The sequence below is a fragment of the Tuber melanosporum genome (assembly GCF_000151645.1).
Source record: "Tuber melanosporum whole genome shotgun sequence assembly, scaffold_15, strain Mel28".
Lineage (NCBI taxonomy): Eukaryota > Fungi > Ascomycota > Pezizomycetes > Pezizales > Tuberaceae > Tuber > Tuber melanosporum.
In genome coordinates this window covers 626,680-649,421 of record NW_003298808.1, presented here as the reverse complement: position 1 = coordinate 649,421, position 22,742 = coordinate 626,680, and the positions used below count along the sequence as shown (strand labels likewise).

General features: G+C 50.2%; 1 protein-coding gene; it reads left to right on the top strand.

The window, feature by feature from the left end:
• Positions 1-466: 466 nt before the first annotated feature.
• Positions 467-4,014, top strand: GSTUM_00004762001 (uncharacterized protein; the record flags this gene model as incomplete). XM_002836540.2 has 7 exons in its annotated part: positions 467-722; positions 805-1,074; positions 1,177-1,914; positions 1,983-2,721; positions 2,773-2,836; positions 2,891-3,195; positions 3,251-4,014. The coding sequence occupies exons 2-7, from the start codon at positions 907-909 to the stop codon at positions 4,012-4,014; spliced, it is 2,778 nt and encodes a 925-aa protein (XP_002836586.1). The 5' UTR covers positions 467-722; positions 805-906.
• Between the last annotated feature and the right edge of the window lie 18,728 nt (positions 4,015-22,742).

The following is a 22,742-nucleotide window of genomic DNA, read 5'->3' as shown; positions in this document are numbered from 1 at the left end:
TAGGTAGAATTAGCTGCCGCCCCCCTTCCCCAGCTCTTGGATGACGGAAAAAGCCGTATTGGATCCTTTCGCCTCCGCCCGCCTGCAGGTATCTTGAAGCATCCTTTTGACGTCTTCTCAAGCTTTTCCCTTCCCCTTCCTCCTCTGCTTGAAGTCTCGAATTCTCTTCTTTGATTCTGATTGATTTTTCTTCTTTCTTTTCCACACAAGATCTCCATCCTGTCCCTTTTTCGCCTAACCCACATAACCCTACACCACATCCTATCCATCTTTCTTTTCCATCCACCCCCCCTCTTCTCCCTTCCCTCTCCCCCCCCTCGCCGCCTCCGCCAGTCAGCCAGCCCATCCATTCGTTTTCCCCTTCGCTTTCGTTCCACCACCTGTCCGAGTCTCTGTTCAAGTCTCTCCCACTCAAAGACACCGCCAGCTGTGGCCTCGTTTTCTCCACTTCACCCCACCCTCACCCACTACCTTTTCCTCTGGTGGCATTTCTCCGGGCAGAGAGATGCCATCCTGGTTGTTCTTGTAGCCCACGAGGAATTTCTTACAGTTTACCTAAGTTCGCGCTCGCTTTACTCAAAAAACCCCAGTCCCGGCACCACTAACCAACCCACATCTGGCCTATCACATTACGCTAAAAACCGGGTGACTGGTACTCTACTACGACCCTTCTCGAATATAAAATTAACCAGCTCAACAAACTGAAAACAAAAAAAAAGAAAGTAAGAGAAAGATCGAGATCATCTCAAGTGAACAAAATATTCACTAGTTTCTTTGGGACTACGGGTGCTTACAAGTTCATAGAGGAGTCTGGAGTTGGGAAATATTTTTTATCGGAAAAGGAGCTGTGCAGTGGTTTAGTGATCATCCCATCCTCGCGACATCTCTTGAGAAAGTAAAAGGAACATGCCGCCCAAGCGTCAATCCTCATCTTCGTCCACCACTACAACCACAGCTGCTGCACTTGGTGGGGTCACTAGTGGTGATTTTTATCCTGCCGATGAATTCACACGAACTGTAAAGAAGCGTTTGGCGACTTCTTCAAGAACTGGTCAAGCCTGTGATAGGTGTAAGGTTTGTTTCCTCCCTCATGGTCTCTCGTGCAACCTTTCCCGTCCATTTATTCCCGTAACTCCTGTCCTCTTATTCAATTCGCTAATGCTCTTAATGGTTTAGGTTCGCAAAATCCGATGTGACGGCCTGCCAGGAGGTTGCTCGCCATGTATCCAGAACCGAACAGAGTGCCGAACTACCGACCGTATTTCGCAGAAGGCTATCCCTCGTGGTTACGTAGAGAGTCTCGAGGCAAAATGTGCCGCGCTTGAAGCTAAGAATAAGGAGATGGATGCTGCGCTCGCGAGAATGGGATTTGAGAGTAGGAGCAATGGTGCTAGTGGGACCAACGGATTCGCTCCGCGAACCACCAGTGACTGGGGCATAAGTGGCACCAAGGCTGGCTCTGATGGATCCTGGAATCAGAGTAGTAGGAAAGGCTTCACTGGGCCCGGCCAGGGGAATTTTCCCACCTCGGGCGGATCTTGCTGTTCTTCTCAGACACCAGAGACGCTGTGCCAATCAATTCGGTCTGCGAGCTTTCGTCCCGGGAATACCGGGACTCATTATTTGGGGATTTCTTCGGGGTCTTCTTATCTTAGTTCTATCAAAGCTTCGGCTTTGTCTCTTCTTGGGATTGATATTGACTTGTCAGACCTGGATCCTAGTGAACCGAGTCATCCCTCCAATGCGAATGATGAATCATTTAGCAGTTGCCTTTCAACCATCTTCAATGTTAACCCAAATGTGCCGAAGATGGAACTACCGCCGCGCGATGAAGCTTTTCAATATGTGGATTGGTTCTTCCTCATATCCCACCCATACCTACCCATCCTTCACCGTCCAACCTTTATCACAATGGTAGAGCTCCCCCGTTTCCATTACCCGCCCCGGTTTTGTGGATATCGCTGAATCGATTACCATTCTAGCTTGATAAAATGTACACAGACAAGACCTACGAAGCTAGCCCTGCTCAGATTGTGATGGTTCATATGGTTTTTGCCATTGTGCATTTCCAGAATGCGACGCGGGATCGCATGAAGAATCGAGGTCACACTACACCTGCTTCAGTTGAGGTCATGCAACGTTCACGCAACCACTACCATTACGCCCTTTCATTCTTTTATGGTTTGCTTAGTCATTCCGCCCTTGAAGATCTCCAGGCCATTGGATTAATCCTCCAACATCTTCGCGCTTTCCCCAAACCCGGTGGAAGTTGGCTGTTATCCCGAATCGCAATCTCGCTATGTTTCGAGCTCGGTCTCCACCGGTCACCCAAGAAATGGGTCTACCCTGGCTCGACACAGAATATCATCGAAATAGAACTGCGAAAACGAATTTTTTGGTCCACTCTGACGTTGGAAACATCCCTGAGCGCAAGACTTGGTAGGCCGATGAGCATACGGGCCGTAGATTACGACGTTGAATACCCCGAACGGATTGACGACGAATATATTACCGAAACTGGGTTCATCAAGCGCGATGAGAGCGTTGATGAATGTTCATTCGATGTCGCGATTGAAATGTTCAAGTTTACTACTCTCTATATCGAGATGTTGGGAACATTGTACACTCCTGCACGGCCTTCGACGGAGAAATACGTCTCTCTTGTGCAAGAGCTCGAGGCCAAGCTGGATGCGTGGAGGGCCCAAGCCCCCAAGAGCATAGGTATGGACAACGAGACTGCCTAGTGGTTACTATTTTGCTGATAGGTCATAGCTCTCGATGCACCCAAGATGGAAAAGAGATTTCAGGCAGTGCACTTAGCTTCCTGGTACCATGAGTGAGTCTGACTTAACGTATGGATTCCATTTAATCCCGCGCTAATATGCCGTAGATGTCGAATCCTCATGCGCCATCCATCGCTGAGCCTTTCGCCATCCCCCTCGTTTACGAGTGACTGCATAACAATATGCGTTGACTCATCACGCCAGATTCTGCACCTAACAGACGAGCTGCGCAAAGGGAGCCATTACTTGGACACAACTTGGTCCGGAACTACTATTCAGCTTATAGCTACGCTAACAATACTGTTTTCCGTATGGCAAAAGAGAGACACGGTTACTTCCGACGAGGTGATACAAGTCAAGGCCGACATGGATTTGTGTATGGACATAATGGGCGACGTTGGAAGTCTCCTGGGTACGTCCTCAATTACCCGTTGGGGCCGAAGACTCAGACTAACTCATTTCCATAGGCTCTCCAAACAGACTACGAGAAGTAGTGCAACTCCTAACCCATGGAACAATGGAGCTTCTTAACCGTAAGAAAGAGCAAAACCCCCGCGCTGTGCCAACCGCCCGAGGGAGTGCAAACCCATCATACCCACCGTACACTACATCCCCTCAATACAACGCTCCGGCAACGGCACCTCCGGCGATGAAAATCCCATCGACTTCTCAAGTCCCTCAGGACCAATTCCAGCCTCCACTCTACCCGCCTCCGCACGACAACCGGCCCTCAATCTTCAATGACCCCGGAGTGGTTGTCTCACTGCCGGACACCAATTTTGAATCGTCACTCACCCACACAGGGCCAATCTACAACCCGCAACCGCCCGTTTTTCCCCAGAGCACTGCTCCGTCATATCCAAATATTGATTGGTGGTCGGGCAACGAATCTTGGCGCGAATATACGCACTCAATCTCCCACATGGCGGGCGAATTAGACCCGACAGAAACTTACTCTTCTGCCAGCGCACTTATCACTCTAAACAGGGATTGTAATAACAGCATCATTCGCCCAGATCCTCCCGCCCAGCATAGCAACGCGAATGTGAGCACTCCCGGTGGGATCGTCCTAAGTACTGTTACCACGGCGGAGAGTCCGGGCGGGGTTATTGCGAGCAGAAGCCCGTTTTCGCAAAGTAATGAGCCACCGAATGGCTGGCCAATGATGGGGAACTTTAGCTTTGGTGATAGCTCTTTGGCAAGGGGTGGTGGGGATGGGGGTGTGCCTTGATAAATCGGAGAGGCTAGGCCCTTTTCTGTGCTCGACTGAGTGTTGTGTATTAATTCTCCTTCACTTTGGATCTGTATTCTTTCTGGATTTCCCTTTCTTGTCTTCTCCGGTTTGGGTGTGGCTTATTGTGATGTTCGATAAAATGCGAGTCATTTACTTTCTTTCCCCAGAAAATATCGGGTGTGCTCAAGACTCGGGATACCTTTTTGCTTTATTCCCATTTACATCCTTTGCATGTTAACTTTAGTCTCATTGTTCTATCGATTGACTCCCTCACCTATTTATTATCTTACGTTATTTGACAAAATTAATGGCGGCGAGTTTCTGGTTTTTTTTTTTTGGCAATACCATTTCCTTGTTTCTTTTTTGGGGTCTCCTCTTGGTGGCGGTGGAGTGGGTGCTGAGTACACGATGGCAGACGAGCAAGGAAACTGGCAAAGGTACCCCAATATTGCTCTGTTCGACTCTCTGATGTTCTCGGGCGGCGCTTCATGGCACGAAGTTTTCGGATTTATTTATTTATATAAAATGTTCAATTCTACTTGTATGTATTTCACTCACCTTATTTCAAGGCTTCGTTGGCTGTTGGTTATACGGATGGTGTGCTGCGGCGTTACTCGAGTAGAGCGATGTTGGGGGGGTTAGAATATGATTAACTAGCTCGTGCTAGCACTCGTGTTTCTTTCTCTTTTGAATTACTGCTGGACGGTAGCAAGCATATTCTGCATCAATGCATCACCATCCTCTACGCTCAACTTATTAATCAATGGATCAGACTTTATTTGGTAAAAACCAAGATCCCCCCAGACACCTTCGTTCCCCCAACGATTGGTTCGCGGGTTTCGGTCCGAAGATTTGTTAAAAAAGTATCCTGTCCACAAACGCTGATTTCCCCTCTTTTTCTTCCTTCCCAAGTCCGAAGTGGACAGAATACTTACTACCTTCCTTTCCTCCCTTCTCCGTCTCTTCTGGACTGAGCTGGCAGACCGCAGCAGCAGTAAACAAGGTAGTAGGCAGGGTAGGCAGGTAACTCAGAAGGCAAGCCAGGAAGAAAAAAGAAACGCACGCACAAAAAAGCAAGGAAACATTCCCTTAGGATCCTCTGATACGCCATGTACGGTACGTAGTGCCTAGTTATTTATTTTTGGGAACAACCGGATGTACTGTATCATATGAATGTGCACTTGTAGTAGTCCTTTTACAGTCTTGATTTTCTATTCTTTTTTTTTTTCCTTCCCAGATAAGCGTTGCCGCCACTCTCCTTCGTTCCTTTCGTTCCCGGTCCTTGATATTGAATAGACTACGATACCCTTATCATGACTCCCCCCTCCGGAATTATGGTCATTGGGAGTTTCGATGGGGTATGGTATTGAGAATTTCCATAAGGTTGCAAAAGGGAACGTAAATCTTCCCCCCGAGCTTTGCTTCTAAAGCTGGATTGTGCAATAGCCTGTATACTACTTGTAATGTACCGTACCATACTCGAGTAGCCCTCACCGGGGGGCCGTACCGAAAGCTTCGCTCAGAAGAATCAGATATACTGTGAATCCTCGATTCCAGTGGCTTGCCAAGCGCTAATTAAACATAGGCCTCTGAAAAAAGAAGTGGTGGATCAGCAAACCCCCCCGCCCCCTGCACAGAGAGCTTTATTGCGACCTTTCGAAATCTACGAGTATTCTTTGGCCGATTGATTGCTGTTCTCTGCCGTTAACAATTACTGATTATTTTCCATCCCATGCATTCCATATTACCACGCGCAGTATTAAGGATTCCCGCAGCCCTTGGCCGATCTAATCCAAAGCATTTTATCCTGTTCTCCCGTTCTGCCCTTCCCTTGAAAGATGCATCACTACTTTTCCGGTGCAGCGGGATAGAGCACTCCCACCGCCCATTGCCGCAAAGAGCGCTTAGCCAATGGAGTTGAGTCGGAAACCATGTACGGTCCAATCAGGACTTCTCACCGATATCGAAAATTTGAAACTAAGCAAATTATGCCCGAGCACTCTACGATTATCGATAATGTACTGGAGTACGGTAACTGCTGCTTGTCCTGGTACAAGCACTCAGCAATATCTTTTTCGTACAATACAAGACAAGGATTATTTTACGGGTTAAGCAAAATTAACAGTGCGAAAACATATTCCTGGATATTTGTACCTTGTGGTCCCTTAATCGTCAAAGCGGGAGGTGAAAAGGGAAAACGGGAGGTGAAAAGGGAAAAAAGAAAGAAAAAAAGTATTGCACGAGAAAACTCAACTTGATACCGTTGGTGATTTCTATCAAAGACAGTTGCGGACGGGGGGAACTTTACCTCGCTCTCACGTGTGAAGGCCGTGGGGAAGGGGCAAAAAGAAAGGAGAGCGTGACCACCGTTATACTCGACTACTCGAGTAATTATTACAGTACGAGCACTGTACCATTATAGTACCCAGTGCTTAAGGGTAAACCTTGTTTGGTTAATAGGAAATAGGTAAATCAACGGGGTGGTAGTTGTTTTGTTTATTGTTTTTTTCTTCTTCCTCCTCTTGGGTGTATCGGAAAGGGGTATAATATTTTATTTTTATTTTTTTGTGCTCGGGAACAAGGGAAAAAAAAGAAAGAAAAACACTCATGTAGGAGTACTTATTAAGTATGATAGGAGAAGCAGTGCCACCGCTGTTGGTGACAGAGGGCGGGGGGGGACCGGGAGTCTTGAATCCAAACTTTCCTCTCGCTACGGGAGAGGCAGAGCTTAGCTCGCTCAACCGAGTCTGGGGAAAAAGGCTTAGCTACGGAAGTACTCAACTTGTACTTAACGCTCTACCCGCCACCTCCCTCACAGCAAATAACATAACTTGCTAATATACTCGTACGAGTACAGAATACATTCGATTGCTCGAGTAGAGAGAGTCATGGAACCAGGGACAAACCATATAGAAAAGCAATGAACTGAATCGCCGGTATCTCAGGTTGGGAAGGCGTAGGACGGGGGAGAATCAATCCTAAGATTCACAGTAATATCCCCCCCCGCCCCCTGACTTGCACATCTCTCACTCCGGCGATGCTCCTCCTGAGTAATAATATTTCCCCGTTAAGATCGTCGAGGGCGAATGATTTATTTGCATTTGTTCTGGGATCTAAGCTCTTGTACCACCAACAGGAACGGACTGATGATGATGTCCTCTGAGTTATCGGTGGACGGAAAAGGCAGATGTGTCTAATTATAGGGAGAGTTAAGATTTGTTTGGACGGAAACTCTGCTGCCACGTTCTGTGTGTCAGCCGCACGCCTGGGCCCTGGGCCGAGTGAGGGGAGAGTGAACCATGATGCGCTGATGTGGTCACGCCCTGAGAGGTACCGGCAGTAGCGTTCGATTGTCAACTTGAGCCAAGGTGACCCGGACGTATTAAAGTTTCGAACAGGCCAGGCAGGGGGATAGTATGATAGCCAAATTCTCTGTATCCCTGAGGCCCATCATTCATGTCCCATGAAGAGCGGAATAATGTGCACCGTGCTTCTAAAACCTCTTCTTGCATTTTTGTACCTTGTATCATACTCTCGATAGCCGGCCAATAATACTCAAATTTCAACTCTTCTCACACCCTTCCTGCTCTTTCCTCTCACCCCAGGAGCGGTGCCTGTGTAGCGCGGTACGGTTCGAGTAGTGAGTGAATGTATTCGTACTTGTATACTGTATGTAGCACCAGGGTTGCCTTAACGTGTAACTTCAGAATACCCCATGCCAAGATCAATGCCCAAAGTCTTGGGGCTGAATCACACACTGGTTAAGATTATCTTCCAACCACCTAAGGATAAACTTTTCCCACCGAAGCCTTGCGTGCATTAAAGAGTCACACCAAAGGGACCCCCACAGGCCAGCCTCCCCGGTAGGCGGGAACTTTAGGTTGATGTGCAGTTCAGGCAGGGTTGAGCATCAACAATTGCGACCGAAAAAGGAGGGGTTGATTCTGGCTTTAAAGTTTGGCCATTTCAGGACAAGCATTCACATCCTATTTTCCCCCTGCCCCCTACCAATAGCAAGCCCCTTAAGACATCCACTCCCTGTACCGTACGAGGGAGGTTATGTGAGATTCTCCTCTAATGCTTTCAAGGACCGTGAATTACGTAATTGGTTCCGTGCCTCGAGTTAATATCTGTCGGGAAATTCCGTTAATTGAGCCGCCGGAAAAAGCGAACTTGATGGCGGGGCTTGCCGGTAGTTATATGACGCTTATTACCTGTTAGAAGCTACCGGTAAGCCGTTAGATATTGCTTTAAGGTCGCAAGTACCGACCTGTTGGTTCGGTATTCCAAATACATCTTCCAGTGCTTCTTCATTTGCAATCACTCGGAAGGAAGATGCCGTGATGTTGTCGGCAGGGAAGGAATAGCTTTCACCGGAGTTTTGATTTAAGCACCTCCACTGCATTCACTGCTCACTTTCCCCACGGCCCGAGCCGAGCCCTACTTGCCCGATATTCCGTGTTTGTCGTGTCGCTCCACAGTTGCTCAGAAGGATTTTTTGTGGTGTGCGACCCGGGGCCACATCTCTATTAATGCAACGTGCAAGCGCGATACGGTATGTCGGATTTACCAAGGCTTCAGGAACAATTCCACCAAATTATTCCACGCTAAGCCTGGGCTGCGCCAAACCGAGGGGGACTTCATCGCGGGTGCTTAGTATCATGATAATCCGAGGATCGGGCCAACGGTTCAGGGATGGAATTTGTTTTTCCTGGGGACAATACTTCGATACTCGAGTACTAATTTTTCTTTCGTTTTTTTCCCCTTTGAGTTGTGCATGCCTCCACTCGGGTAATCATCTTTTTTGGCATCTGTGCCAGGTATCACACATGCCTCCCGCTGCACTATAAACCACTTTCTACGAGTGTTGAACACCATCTAGTTCTTTTAGGCCCGTGGACAAAGTAGGGGACGCTGCTCTTCCAGGATTATCTGGAGATTAGCTGGCGCTAGGGTACCCAGGATTACTATTCTTTCTCTTCAATCGGTTGAGTATCCCCGTGTGATTACTTTATCTGAGGGGGGTAAACTAAGAGTTAGCACGTCGAGGACACCCGCATTTTCGCTAGTGAAAGGCTTCACTGGGGACACTGCTAGAAGACCAAATCGCCTTAACCCCCGCCGTTTGAGACCTGAGTCTGAGTTAAACCGTTTAAATTAGCTGTGTTAACTCGAGGGTTGCTCTATTAGAATGTATATATGATGGTGGCAGCATGTGCCGCAAACTCTGCATTGCTCATGAGACCCTTTGGGTGGCTGATATATATCGTAGTGAACTCGTTGTTAGCTTCGGTCATGTGCCCTGTGGGGGGGGTGGGCGGCTCTATATAGGATAATTCTTGGAATGTCGGAGTTCCGGAAACCCTGGCCGCTGGTAACTGGAGAGAAATTTTGAGTATTCGAACATATTTGTTCCTATATAATAACTAAAACGCTTTTTCCCAGATCGAAAATCAAGAAGACTCTAGTTTTACTGGTCTTTAAATCTCTGGCAGGACATCGGTGAGACAGAGGATTTCATAAAAGATGACTTGCTGGATAAAGAGATGGTGGATTAGCGGAGCTATAACAGAGAGGGGTGAAGTTAGGAGAGACCCCCAAATATCGTTCGTTGTATTCGAACGTGACTAGGCGTGTTGGTGCCTAAGCGGCCAAACTTCCAAATCCACAAATTAGCAGATCTGGTGGAAGGCAGGGTTTATCATATTATTATTGTTGAGCCCGCGGTTTATTTGTGGCTAACTACAGGAAAATCCATTGCATACACATTGGGGTATGGCGGAAAATCTCAATAATAAAAGAAATCCGACTCCTCGACTTCATAATACAAAGTAATCCTAGGAAACAAATAACTGTCTAGAATCTATAACTAAAACAAGTATGGAAATCAAGTAAGAGTCATGTCCTCCTGAGTAAGGTGAGCTTGTGGTAAGAAGGTGGATATTAAGAATACAATAATAGTGAAATTAGAGGAAATAAAGATGAAGGTCTCAACATCTCAACAGTAGAGTGGAAGAAAGAAAAAAATAAAAATAAAAATAAAAAATAGTGATAGTGAAGATCATTAGATCTGTGGATTTACTCATTAAGTTCTTTAATCTTGGGATAAAGTTTATTCTCACAGTAGAGGAGAACTTGCAGATACTTGAGCAAATTGCATATGCTGTATCACGAAAGTGGCTTGGCATGAAAGAGGTTTTCACGTGACCCATTGGTTATGAGTCACAGGTATGTTATTGTTTTACACATATGACTCATTCGGGTCATATGATTTGTTATGTGTGGGATTTGTGATACTTTCGCACATGGCTCAAATATGAGTCAGGGGACGTGCGCCTGGTGAGTATGCCTTACAAGTGTGCCTTGCGGGTAAGCCTTGCACATATGATTTATGTTTCGCTCATGACCTCGTTATGAGGTCATAGGTTTCGCGCATATGACTTGTTTATTGTGTTATAATTGGTTTATGAGTTTTTGTACATGATCACGCTATGAGGTCATGGGTTTTGAGCATGTGATCACTTTGGTCACATGACTAGGTTGTTATGATTTGGTTTCGCACATGTGACCACTTTAGGTCACATGACTACAGGCGGGAAGAATACTATATAAGGAGGCCGATATTGCTGACGAGGATAGGTTCTTCACGCTTTGTTCTAAGTACTTTTCCTACTTCTTGCACTCCGTGTCGGAAGTGAGCATAACCAATACTTTACCTTATTTCACTCGCGATAAATACTTCATCTGCTGTTACTTGTTTGTGTTTTTCTTTTCGGGGGGTCGGTCAAGAAGTTGTTGTTCTCGCTTAGAAGATACTTCAGTGTGAGATATCCGTGGCCTGGTCCCAGTAATCACTGAGTATAGTTTGGGCGAGGATGGCGACTTTGACAGCCTCCTCCTCCACGGATTCTCCCCCCCCTTCGAGGATGTCGTCCTCCGTTCGGTTCGACTCCAACTCCTCCACCTCGTTTGAGACGGCCCGTGCGGCGCTGTCTCTTGCGCCTGCTACTGAGGCTGACCGTGGCCTCATCCCAACAACCACACGGTCTTATGTTGCACCCAAAGGAAACTTTAAGTTTTTACAGTTCCAACACTGCCACGGGTGTCAGAACGCGGTGAACCCGCAGTTTGATGATTTGGTCCGGCAAGTGGTCGCTGACGCGACCGTTGCCACGATGAAAGAAGTGGAGGTTTTGGTGAGAGGTTTCCTGATCGGGAGAGGCTGTTCAGCCACATGTGGCTTGACCAAAGACACTACCACAGGGATCTTCGTTCGGTTCAACTTGGACCGTGGCTCGGAATACTCTCCGACCCCCACACCTTCCCCTCCTAAAAATTCTCAGGCTGTAGTCCCTGAATCCTCCGTTCCCCCCACCAAGGACAACTCGACTGCCACCACGGTTGAGGCCAGCTCTTGGTCTGCTACTCCTCCCCTTGCTAGGGCTGTCCAAAGCAAGATGTCCAGCTTCTTCTGCCAGGCCCACAATACTGGGACCGGCTCCTCGACCGCCTCCTTTCGGGCAGGAATGTCTTCAGGCGAAAGGGCTCTTTATGAAACCCCGAAGTTCAAGCTAGACGACCTCGATGACGAGGATTACAGCCCTCCTGCCTCTGGAACATGCCGCCGGACACGGTCGGCATCTCCCATTAAGCGATCTGCTGCTCCTCTCCTTGGTCCCCAATTTTTGAGGGCTATCAAGGTTGATGAGGGACGGAAAAAACAGATTGAATCCCACGCTCTTCCTGGCCACCCCTAGGGATTCACCATGGACGCCTGGCCATCCCTCCACCTGTGGTGCTCCCATCGACAATCGAGGCTACACCCCTCTCTCCGTCGCCGCTGATGACTGAGGATGTCCTACCCACCTCTGAGGTGCTGGCTAGGGACACCCCTATGGAGCTGGATGACGGGCGCAACTCGGAAGCGACTGGTTTGGCCCACAGCTTACACGCCCCTTCACCAGCCATGGGTTCATCACCTCCGCCTATTACTGGACGATGGGTGTCACCTCCTGGAGGCCAACTAGAGGGTTCCTCAGAAGCCCCTAGTGGAGGGTCAACGCCACTGGAAGTTCTGCTCCCAGAAACCCAACCAGAGGACGCCGATGCTGTGGTAGCCCAGGCGGACTCAATTATGGCAGGTGTCTGTGAGATGCTGGACGCTGGTAGGACCCCCTCTTCTCGACCCCGCTCAGGTAGTATAATCGGATCCATGTTGGAAGGTCTGGAGGACATCCGGTCTGGTAATACTCAGCCTCTCCTTTCCTCGGAGTCTGGGTCGATTGAAGACGACACAGTAAAGAATGTACGAACTTGGATGAACAGTGGCCCCACCTTTGACAATGAAGGTCCAAGGAACGGGATAAACTACTGGAGCCGAGTTCATGTTTTGGAACGGGCAGTAAAAGCACTGACCGACATTGTTGGTAGGCAAGGGAAGGAAATTGAAGCCCTTCAGGTGAGGTTATCCCCGCGCCGCCACTCCTGACCAGCTGTACCTCACAGTACCTCCGATATTTCGTCGGAGATTACCCTACCATCCGCTACCCCTGAGAGAAAGGAGGCCTCTAAGGAGGCTCCTACTGCTAAGGCCTCTTTTACAGAGGTAGTAAAACGAATGGCATACGTGCCCAAGCCCCCCGCTGGCCCACAGGAACAGGTATGTCCTGCCAGGCCTGTATCAGCGGCCTCATCACACCAGTCCAGCAGCAGTGGCAGCTCCTCTAGTAAAGGGGGGGTAGTCTTGCGGGTAGACCGAGGAGGTGAAGGCAAGTCAGTTCACTGGGAAGAGGAGGAAGGGGTAGAGGAAGTTGAAAAGAAAAAACGGAGGAAGCGTGGCAAACGCCTAAGTGGTGGTGCCAGGAGGAGAAGAAAGGCTGCCAGAGAGGCTGGTGAAGAAAAAGAGGCGGCGACCCAGGACAAGACTCAGGGGAAGGCTGATAAACAGGATTCGGCTCTGAAGGTTGCGGTACCTGCTACTACGGCAGCCCAATCTTGACCAACTGCCCTGGCCAGCGTCAAGGTAGGTGCGACTCAGACACGGCAGGAATACAGACGGGTACCAATGGGACCCCCAGACCCACTAAATTCGGTACCGCCGCCGCTGCGCTCATCGCCAACCCCGAATGCAAGGGGGAGGCACATCACCATGCGCTTCGCCACTCGAAAGAAGGTTGCCCTGCCAGAGGGTGTCGATATTGAGGCAATCCGAAATCGGATTAATGTGACCTTTTCCAATCAGGGAAAGATTCGAGGAAATGCTCCTTATATTCGCGCAGGGCATGTGCGGCCGGAAATTGGATGCATCTTCCTAACTTTGGCAGCACACTTGGTGACAGAGCTAGGCAACAGGTTGGACAAGGCCAGGCTCGACCTGATTAGGGAGTTATCACTCCCGGAATTTGAATTTCAGAGAAATCTGGAAAAGGTGAAGATTTTTGTTTCTGGTGTTCCGCTTGCTAACACAGGACGGGGATCAATTTGGAAGGTGGAAGGATGGACTGGAAGCGTGGCTTTTGATGGCCTTCGTACTGATTTGGAGCAATCCAATACTGGTGTAGTTACCTGTTTCCCGGCCCGATTATATATGGGATACATACACGCTATGAGGCAGGCCAATGCTACAGGTTGCGGCATCCGCTTCGTAGTGGAGAATAATGAGGCCATCAAGGAAAGACTGGCAGAGGGAAAGATTTGGTTGCGAGGAGGAGCCCGCAATGTCAGAGTTTTTGAAGAGCATCGCCCCCTCAAGGTATGTGGTAAGTGCCTGGAAACCGGCCACTTTGAAGCGACATGTGGCCGCCCCCCTCGGTGCCGATTCTGCTTCGGAGAGCACCTTTCTCGAGAACACATGTGCAGCAAACTGACTTGTCCCGGAGGGGTGGGCCAGGCCTCTGGACATACCAGGAGACAGTACTGGTTGTGCGACTGCATGGACCACTTCACGGGGTACGAGCGATGCCCAGGTATCAAATCATCATCTCCGACTCCACCTTCCTCGCCTGCTGGACAGGCGAAGGCCACACCGACCACACCCGCGAAGGAACAGGTTAAGGAACTAGGGCCGCAGGGTAAGAGGGTAGAAAGGAATAGGAGGAGAAGAAGCCGAAGCCGTGGAAGATCCCCGACACCCAGGCTGGTCGAGATTAGCAGTGATAAGGAAGAGGAGACTACCGGCCGTAAGTCGGAAAAGGCCAAGGGTAAGGAACCGGAACGGCCTTCCCCCTTCCTGGCACGTGGGATTTTAAAAACTAAGGGGGGTACCGCCACCAAGCCCCGCGATGAGGAAACAAGTTGGGTTGCCCGGGATCAAGATACCGGCTCCGCATATGCCTCTGGCCCTTGTAGCCCGAGTGGATCAGTTGAAGCCCCCTTTTAATGCTTATTACGACATTGGCATTAATCGTGGGGAGGAGTAGTCGGAATCGGGCGCTGGCGTTTGATGTGTTTTCCTTTGTTGATTTGTTTTTTATTATTGAACCTCCTGTTGATCGAGAGGGACAGCATGTACCAATGGATGTTGATGGATGGGATTTGTTTTCCTTTGTTAAGGGGTCCGGTGTTAAGGTGTTTGTTCGGTCCCAAATGTGTGGGCTGTTTGAGGTGGTTAGGCACGGGGAAGGTAGTGCTCAGATTGGGTATTGGGAAAAAGGGGCAAAGAAGGTACACGCTGGAGTTTATTTTCGACCCGGCTATACCAAGGACCAGTTTCTTCGATGGTTGGATGAGCTTGGGGGACCTGACATCGCGTTTGGAGACTTCAATGCCAGATATCAAGACTGGGATCCCAATGCGGACTGTAACAATACAGGAGGACGGTGGCTGAAACAGTGGTTCACGGCCCCGGCTCGGGATATGAATATGGTGCCGCCGACTGTGCCAACCTTTCGAGATATTTCCAGAATCGACCTATGCCTACACAGGACGCCATATGTCCGACATCGATACATGGACACCACTGGCTGTGAGCACAGTGCTCAAGCCCTTAAGCTGAAGGTGGACCTCCATGACAATGTTATGCATCGGAGACTGGCTTGGAAAATAGCAGTCTGGGAAAAAGTTGGGAAACAGCTGGATGTTCTCAAGGAGGTAGAAGATGAGAGGTTGTGGGAAGGTGTGAAGCGTGTGGTGGACGCACTCCCATGGGCCTCTATTGGCAGAGGTCGGTGCAAGTGGTGGACACCAGAGTTGGAAACGATGAGGCTGGATGTGGCTCGGCTACGACGATACTCCAAGCGCAAGGCGGAGCGGACGGAGGACTACAAGCTGGTCAGGAGTGTTTACCGGGCTTGCCTATTGAGGGCCAGGTTCGAACACATCAGGGCCAAGATAGCTGAGAGCCAGGACCCGGACATTTTTCGGCTAGCACGAAATTTGGAAGCCAAGCGGACGCTTCCCTCCATGACCAGGCCAGATGGGTCCTACGCCACGACACATTTTGACATCAGCGACCTGGTCACACAACAGCTATCCCCTGGCGATCCTGCTCCTTGGAAGGACTCCGTAATTGATATGGACAGTGCCCAGGAAATGGAGATCGCCCTCGCTAGGTCCCCTACGAACACGCGCCCAGGAGAAGATGATATTGGGTATCCCTTCATAAGGTTCTGGAAGGGAAGGGATGCGGCAACTTCGAGACGTTTGGTCGACTATGGGTTACGTCACAATATTCCAGATTGGCATCGGGCGGAGGTAGTGCTCATACCAAAGATTGACAAACCCAGATAAGACGTCGTCAAGTCATGGAGAATGATACACCTCCTCCCGACACCTGCAAAGGTTGCAGAATGCGTGGTCTTGCTGAGACTGGCCATGTGTCTTGAACTGGGGGAAACACAATTTGGTGCTCGCCGGAAGAGGGGGGTTCATGACGCCATGGCGGTGGTCTTTGAGTTCCTACGGCACAATGAGGGCTATAAACGACTGATCTTGTCCATGGACATTGAAGGAGGATTCAATAACATTGATGTTGACCTTCTGTCAGACTTCCTGGTCGCCCGGGGGTGTCCATTGAATCTGTGTCAGTGGGTGCGAAGATGGACGTCCTGCCGGTCAATTCGCTTCTGGTTTAATGGATGCGCCTCTAAGGCCTACTATGTCAGCAAAGGGGTGCCTCAGGGCTCACCTCTCTCTCCTTTTCTCTTTGGGGCCTAGGTGGCGGATATATTCACACCGCGAATGCGCTACTCCCCTGGGGTCCGAGAATTGGTGATCTCATATGTTGATGACGGGGTCATCATGGTGGCTGCAGATTCTTGCAACCCTGCCCAGTACCATGCGGGGGAAACTTTTGCAGACTGCGATTGCATAGCAAGGGCTAGGGGCAAGGGATTTAGTGCCCTCAAGACCCAGTGGATCGGGTTTGGGGACAGGTCGTGGGGAGGTATGGAGTTGTTGGGAGAGGTGGTTTTGCCTTCTGAGGATTTACGGGTTCTTGGGTATAGGTTTAATTTATTTCTTAACTTTTCTTCTCATGTAAAGTATTGGTTGGAAAGAGGGTTGGGTGTTAGGAGAAGGATATCGGTGTTGGGAAGGAGGTTTGAGTGCGTTGGAGGGCTTGGGGCATGGGAGACTTACCACTTGGTGCAGGCAGCATACCTTCCGACCGTGTATTACCGGCTTGAGTTTGTAATCGACCGTGGGTCGCATGTGAAACAGATTCAGGTCCATGTTAACGACTGCCTCCGGTCAGTCTTCCGGACTCCCATGAGGCTGGCAAACAATATACTGCTGGCTGAGTTCGGAACACCACCTGTTGCCATCCAAGGAAGGTATCTGCAGAGGAGGTGCTACAGCTGATTTATTAACTACCGGTACTGTGATGGACACCCGTGGTTCGGTAAGATACGGCATGACTGGAAGCAGGAAGGAATGGTGGCACACTGGCAGAACTCAGACAAGGAGCTCACCTGCCGCCCCACGATTACGATTGGGAAGGACAAGGCAGTGATGGCTGCATGCCACCTTTCACTGTACACAGATCTCTGCAAGTCCTCGGATGTGGTCATATACATGGACGGGTCCAAGACCTCTGAAGGAGCCCCTTTGGCATGGGCAATATTTGAAAAAGCAGCCCTGACCTGTGTTGACGGGTGCTCGGTTCCCCCGTCTTGGAGCATTGTTGAATGCAAGCTGTTTACAGTTGTTTGTACACTCCGATATGCCCGAAGCATGGCCAAGAGGCGCCCGGTCCATGTGTTTCTAGACTGTGTGCCCGCCCTCACCCTGGTAGATGGGATGTTTCTGGAAGGAGATTCGGCTGAAATGTGGGAAGCAATGGCGCCATTGTTCAATGAGTTCAGCCATGTCAACATTAGCTGGGTTCTGGGACATATGGGCATTGACGGCAATGAGACGGTGGATAAAAAGGATAAGGCCTGCGTGGGGTGCCCATTGCGGCCGCTGAGTTGGGAAGTGGTAAGCTTTGGGATCGGGCATGCGGCATTGGCCCGAGAATTGCGAAAAGCAGAGTGGGGTTCATGGCACGACAGGGAGAGACACGGGTATTATGCTCGTGAACCTAGGGCACCTCGATATCTTCGCGGCCTCACCCGTATGGACACCTATGTTTTACTGAGAATTCGCAGTGGGACCAGTCTGGTCGGGCATGACAGCTGTGCAGGGAAGGATGATAGACACCACTGGACTAAGTGCCCCCACTATGCTATAGGGCGGCCCGCTGACGAGGACTTGTACAAGGATTCGACGATATTGCGGTGGAAGTCCTGGTGGGTGAGCCACAGGTGGTTAGGCCTAGGAATTCCCCGGCATGTTGAAACGGTGGATGGGGAGTTGGTAGTGGCAGGTAACCCCTTTGACGGCACACTGATGGTGGAAAGAAGTGGTCAGTTGGCGACGGGGGGGGACCCCACGACCTGCAGCCGGTGTGAGAAGAAACACGATGGCAGTGGATGCGTTCTACCGGGGTTGGTAACCATGCCGAAGCAGTAGTTTTTCTTGCCGGACCAGCGACGCTGCGATTGTCCCTGCTGTGGGACTGCGATTTCTGCGACGGCCACCCAGAAATGAGTCACCTTCACCGAACACTTTGAGAAAAAGCCCCGCTGTTTACGAACGTGTCACAATCGGTTTTGGGATTCTCGACACCAGCAATGGGACGAGCTGGACCTCGCGACTCGGACATCGGTGGTTTTGCAGTGGGCTAAGACAAAAGGGTTGTTGAAAGAGGAGCGTTGTTCATTTAGTGGGATGGTTTTGGCCGCGAGATATGTGGACCTAGGACTACACTATAAAAGGACGGAGGGATGTTGGGATAGACTGTATGTTTCCTTTGTTGAGTATGTGGGACAGATTGTATTGGAGGCGGATAGGGGTGAGGGTATGAGATGGTGGCTGGGTGGCGAGATGGGAAGACGCATTAATCTGGGACAGTACTAGTTGCTGCGAGCGCCCGTGAGCCCATTTAGGTAGTGATTTTGGGATTTATGTTTGGAGGGAGTGATTGTGAGGTGGAATGGTCTGCGGTAGTGTATTTTAGATAGTTTTGCTTTATGGGGCATGGGGGAGACTGGTCGTATGCCGGTGTCGGTGGTACTAGTATAAATAAAATTAGATTGAATTCTAAGTACTTTTCCTACTTCTTGCACTCCGTATCGGAAGTGAGCATAACCAATACTTTACCTTATTTCACTTGCGATAAATACTTCATCTACTGTTACTTGTTTGTGTTTTTTGTTTCGGCAGTCGGTTAGAAGTTGTTGTTCTCGCTTAGAAGATACTTCAGTGTGAGATATCCTTGGCCTGGTCCAGGTAATCGCTGAGTATAGTTTGGCCGAGGATGGTGTCTTCGACAGCCTCCTCATCCACGGATTCTCCCCCCCCCTTCGAGGATGTTGTCACCCGTTTGGTTTGACTCCAACTCCTCCTCCTCGCTTGAGACAGCCCGTGCGGCCTTGTCTCTTGCGCCCACTACTGAGGCTGACCGTGGCCTCATCCCCACAACTACACGGTCATATATTGCACCGAAAGGGAACTTTGGTTTCTTGCAGTTTCACCACTGCCACGGGTGTCAGAATGCGGTGAACCCGCAGTTTGATGATTTGGTTCGGCAAACAGTTGCTGATGCGACCGTTGCCACGATGAAAGAAGTGGAAGTTTTGGTGAGAGGTTTCCTAATCTGGAGAGGCTGTTCAGCCACATGTCGCTTGAACAAAGACACTACCACAGGACTCTTCGTTCGGTTCAACTCGGACCATGGCTCGGAATACTCTCCAGCCCCCATACCTTCCCCCCCTAAAGATTCTCAGGCTATAGTTCCTGAATCCTCTGTTCCCCCCGCCAAGGACAACTTGACTGCCATCATGGTTGAGGCCAGCTCTTGGTCCGCTACTCCTCCCCTCACTAGGGCTGTCCAAAGCAAGATGCCCAGCTTCTTCCGTCAGGCCCACACTACCGTGACCGGCTCCTCCACTCCTTCCTTACTGGCAGGAATGTTTTCAGGCGAAAGGGCTCTTTATGAAACCCCGAAGTTCAGGCTGGACGATCCTGATGACGAGGATTATAATCCTCCTGCCTTTGGAACACGCTGCCGGACATGGTCGGCATCTCCCACTAAGCGATTTGCTGCTCCTCTTGGTCCCCAATTTTTGAGGGATATCAACGTCGATGAGGGACGAAAGAAACAGATTGTGCCCACCCTCCCTGGCCTGCCCCTAGATGTTCACCATGGGCGCTTGGCTATCGCTCCGCCTGTGGTGCTCCCGTCGACAATAGAAGCCACACTTTCTTCTCCATCCCCACTAATGATGGCGGATGTTCTACCCACTTCTGAGTTGCTGGCCAGGGACACCCATATGGAGTTGGATGATGGGCGTAACTCCCAAGCGACTTGTTTGGGCGACAGCATACATGCTCCTTCACCAGCTATCGGCTCATCACCTCTGCCTATTGCTGGACGATGGGTGTCACCTCCCGGAGGCCAACTAGAGGGTCCCTCAGAAGGCCCCCGTAGCGAGTCAACCCTATTGGAAGTTCAGCTACCAGAAACCCAACCTGAGGATGCTGACACAATAGTGGCCCACGCGGACTCGATCATGGCAGGTGTCTGTGAGATGCTGGATGCTAGTAGGACCCCCTCTCCTGGACCCCGCTCGGGTAGTGTAATTGGGTCCATGCTGGAGGGCCTAGAGGACATCCAGTCTGGCAATACTCAGCCTCGCCTCTCCTCGGAGTCCAGGTCGATTGAAGACGATATAGTACAGGACGTACGAACTTGGATGAACAGTGGTCCCACCTTTGATGATAAAGGTCCGAGGAATGGGATAAACTACGGGAGTCGAGTTCATGTCTTAGACCGGGTAGTAAAAGCACTGACCGACATTATTGGAAGGCAAGGGGAGGAAACTTAAGCCATTCAGGTAAAGTTGTCCCCCCGCTGCCGCCCCCCCCCTGCTGTATCTCACAGCACCTCCACTGTCTCTTCGGAGCCAACCCTACCATCTCCTACTCCTAAGAGAAAGGAGGCCTCTACGGAGGCTCCTACTGCTAAAGCTTCTTTTACGGAGGTGGTAAAACGAATGGCATACATGCCCAAGCCCCCCGCTGGCCCACAGGAATGGGCACGTCCTGCCCGGCCAACATCAGCATTCTCATCCCACCAGTCCAGCAGCAGCAGCAGCTCCTCCAGCGGGGGGGGGTAGTCTTGCGAGTAGCCCGTAAGGGTGAAAACAAGTCTGTGCACTGGGAAGAGGAGGAGGGGGAGGAAGAAGATAAAAACAAGGAATGAAGGAAACGTGGCAAACGCCTGAGTGGTGCTGCTAGAAGGAGAAGAAAGGCTGCCAGAGGATCTGGTGAAGAAAGGGAAGCGGTGACCCCGGCCAAGACTCAGGGAAAGGCTGATAAACGGGAATCGGCTCCGAAGGATACAACATTTGTTACTACGGCGGCTCAATCCAGGCCAGCAGCCCTGGCCAGTGTCAAAGTAGCCGTGGCTCAGATAATACAGGAATACTGATGGGTACCAAGGGGGCCCCCAGACTCACTGAACTTGGTACTACCACCACCGCGCTTGTCACCAACCCTCGAATGCTAGAGGGAGGCACATCACTATGCGCTTTGCCACCCAGAAGAAGGTTGCCCTGCCAGAGGGTATCGATATTGAGGCAATCCGGAATCGGATTAATATGACCTTTTCCAATCAGGGAAAGATTCAGGGAAATGCTGCTTATATTCGCGCAGGACATGTCCGGCCAGAAATTGGATGCATCTTCCTGACCTTGGCGGCAAACTCTGTGACAGAACTAGGCAACAGGTTGGACAAGGCCAGGCTCGATCTGCTTAGGGAATTGTCACTCTCGGAGTTTGAATTTTAGAGGAACCTGGAAAAGGTGAAGATTTTTGTTTCTGGTATCCCACGTGCTGACAGAGGACGGGGATCCATTTGGAGGGTGGAAGGATGGACTGGAGGCGCGGCTTTTGACGGCCTTCGCACTGATCTGGAGTAGTCTAATACTGGTGTAGTTACTGTTTCCTGGCCAGACATTATGGGATCCATACACGCCATGAGGCAGGCCAATGCTACAAGTTGTGGGATCCGATTTGTAGTGGAAAACAATGAGGCTATTAAGGAAAGACTGGCAGAGGGAAAGATTTGGTTGCAAGGAGATGCCCGCAATGTCATAATCTTTGAAGAGCATCACCCCCTTAAGGTGTGTGGTAGGTCCCTGGAAACTGGCCACTTTGAAGCGACTTGTGGCCGTCCCCCTTGGTGCCAGTTCTGCTTCGGAGAACATTTTTCTCAGGAGCACATGTGCAGCAAGCTGGCGTGTCCTGGAGGAGTGGGTCAGGCCTGTGGACATACCAGGAGACAGTGTTGGTTGTGCGACCGGATGGACCACTTCACAGGATATGAGCGATGCCCAGGTATCAAATCGTCATCCCCAACTCCACCTTCCTTGCCTGCTGGACAAGGAACGGCCACACCAACAAGGCCTGCCAAAGAACCTGTCAGAAAACTGCAACAGCAGGGTAGGAGGACAAAAGTGAATAGAAGGAAAAGGAGCCCTAGCCATGGGAGGTCCCCGACACCTAGGCTGGTCGAGATCAGCAGTGGTGAAGAAGATGAGGCTCCCCGCTATATGTCGGAAAAAGCCAAAGGTAAGGAACCAGAATGGCCTTTCCCCTCCCCATCCCCAGCACGTGGAATTTTGAAAAATAGGGCCGGAACTGCCACTAAATCCTGCGAGAAGGAAACGAGTTGGGTTGCGCGGGATCCGGATACCAGCTCCACCTATGCCTCTGGCACTTGTGGCCCGAGTGGATCAGTTGAGGCCCCCTTTTAATGCTTATTACGATATTGGTATTAAACGTGTGGAGGAGTAGTTGGAATCGGGTGCTGGTGTTTGATTTGTTTTCTTTTGTTGATTTGTTGTTTATTATTGAACCACCCGTTGACTGGAAGGATCAACATGTACCAGTAGATGTTGATGGGTGGGATGTGCTTTCCTTTGTTGAGATGTCAGGTGTTGAGGTATTTGTTCGGTCCCACATTTGCAGACTGTTTGAGGTGGTGGGACATGGGGAAGGCAGTGCTCGGATTGAGTATTGGGAGAAAGGGGCAAAGAAGATACTTGCTGGAGTTTACTTTCGACCCGGCTATACCAAAAACCAGTTGGCTCGATGGTTGGTTGAGCTTGGGGAACCTGACATCGCGTTTGGGGATTTCAATGCCAGACATGAAGACTGGGACCCCAACGCAGACCATAACA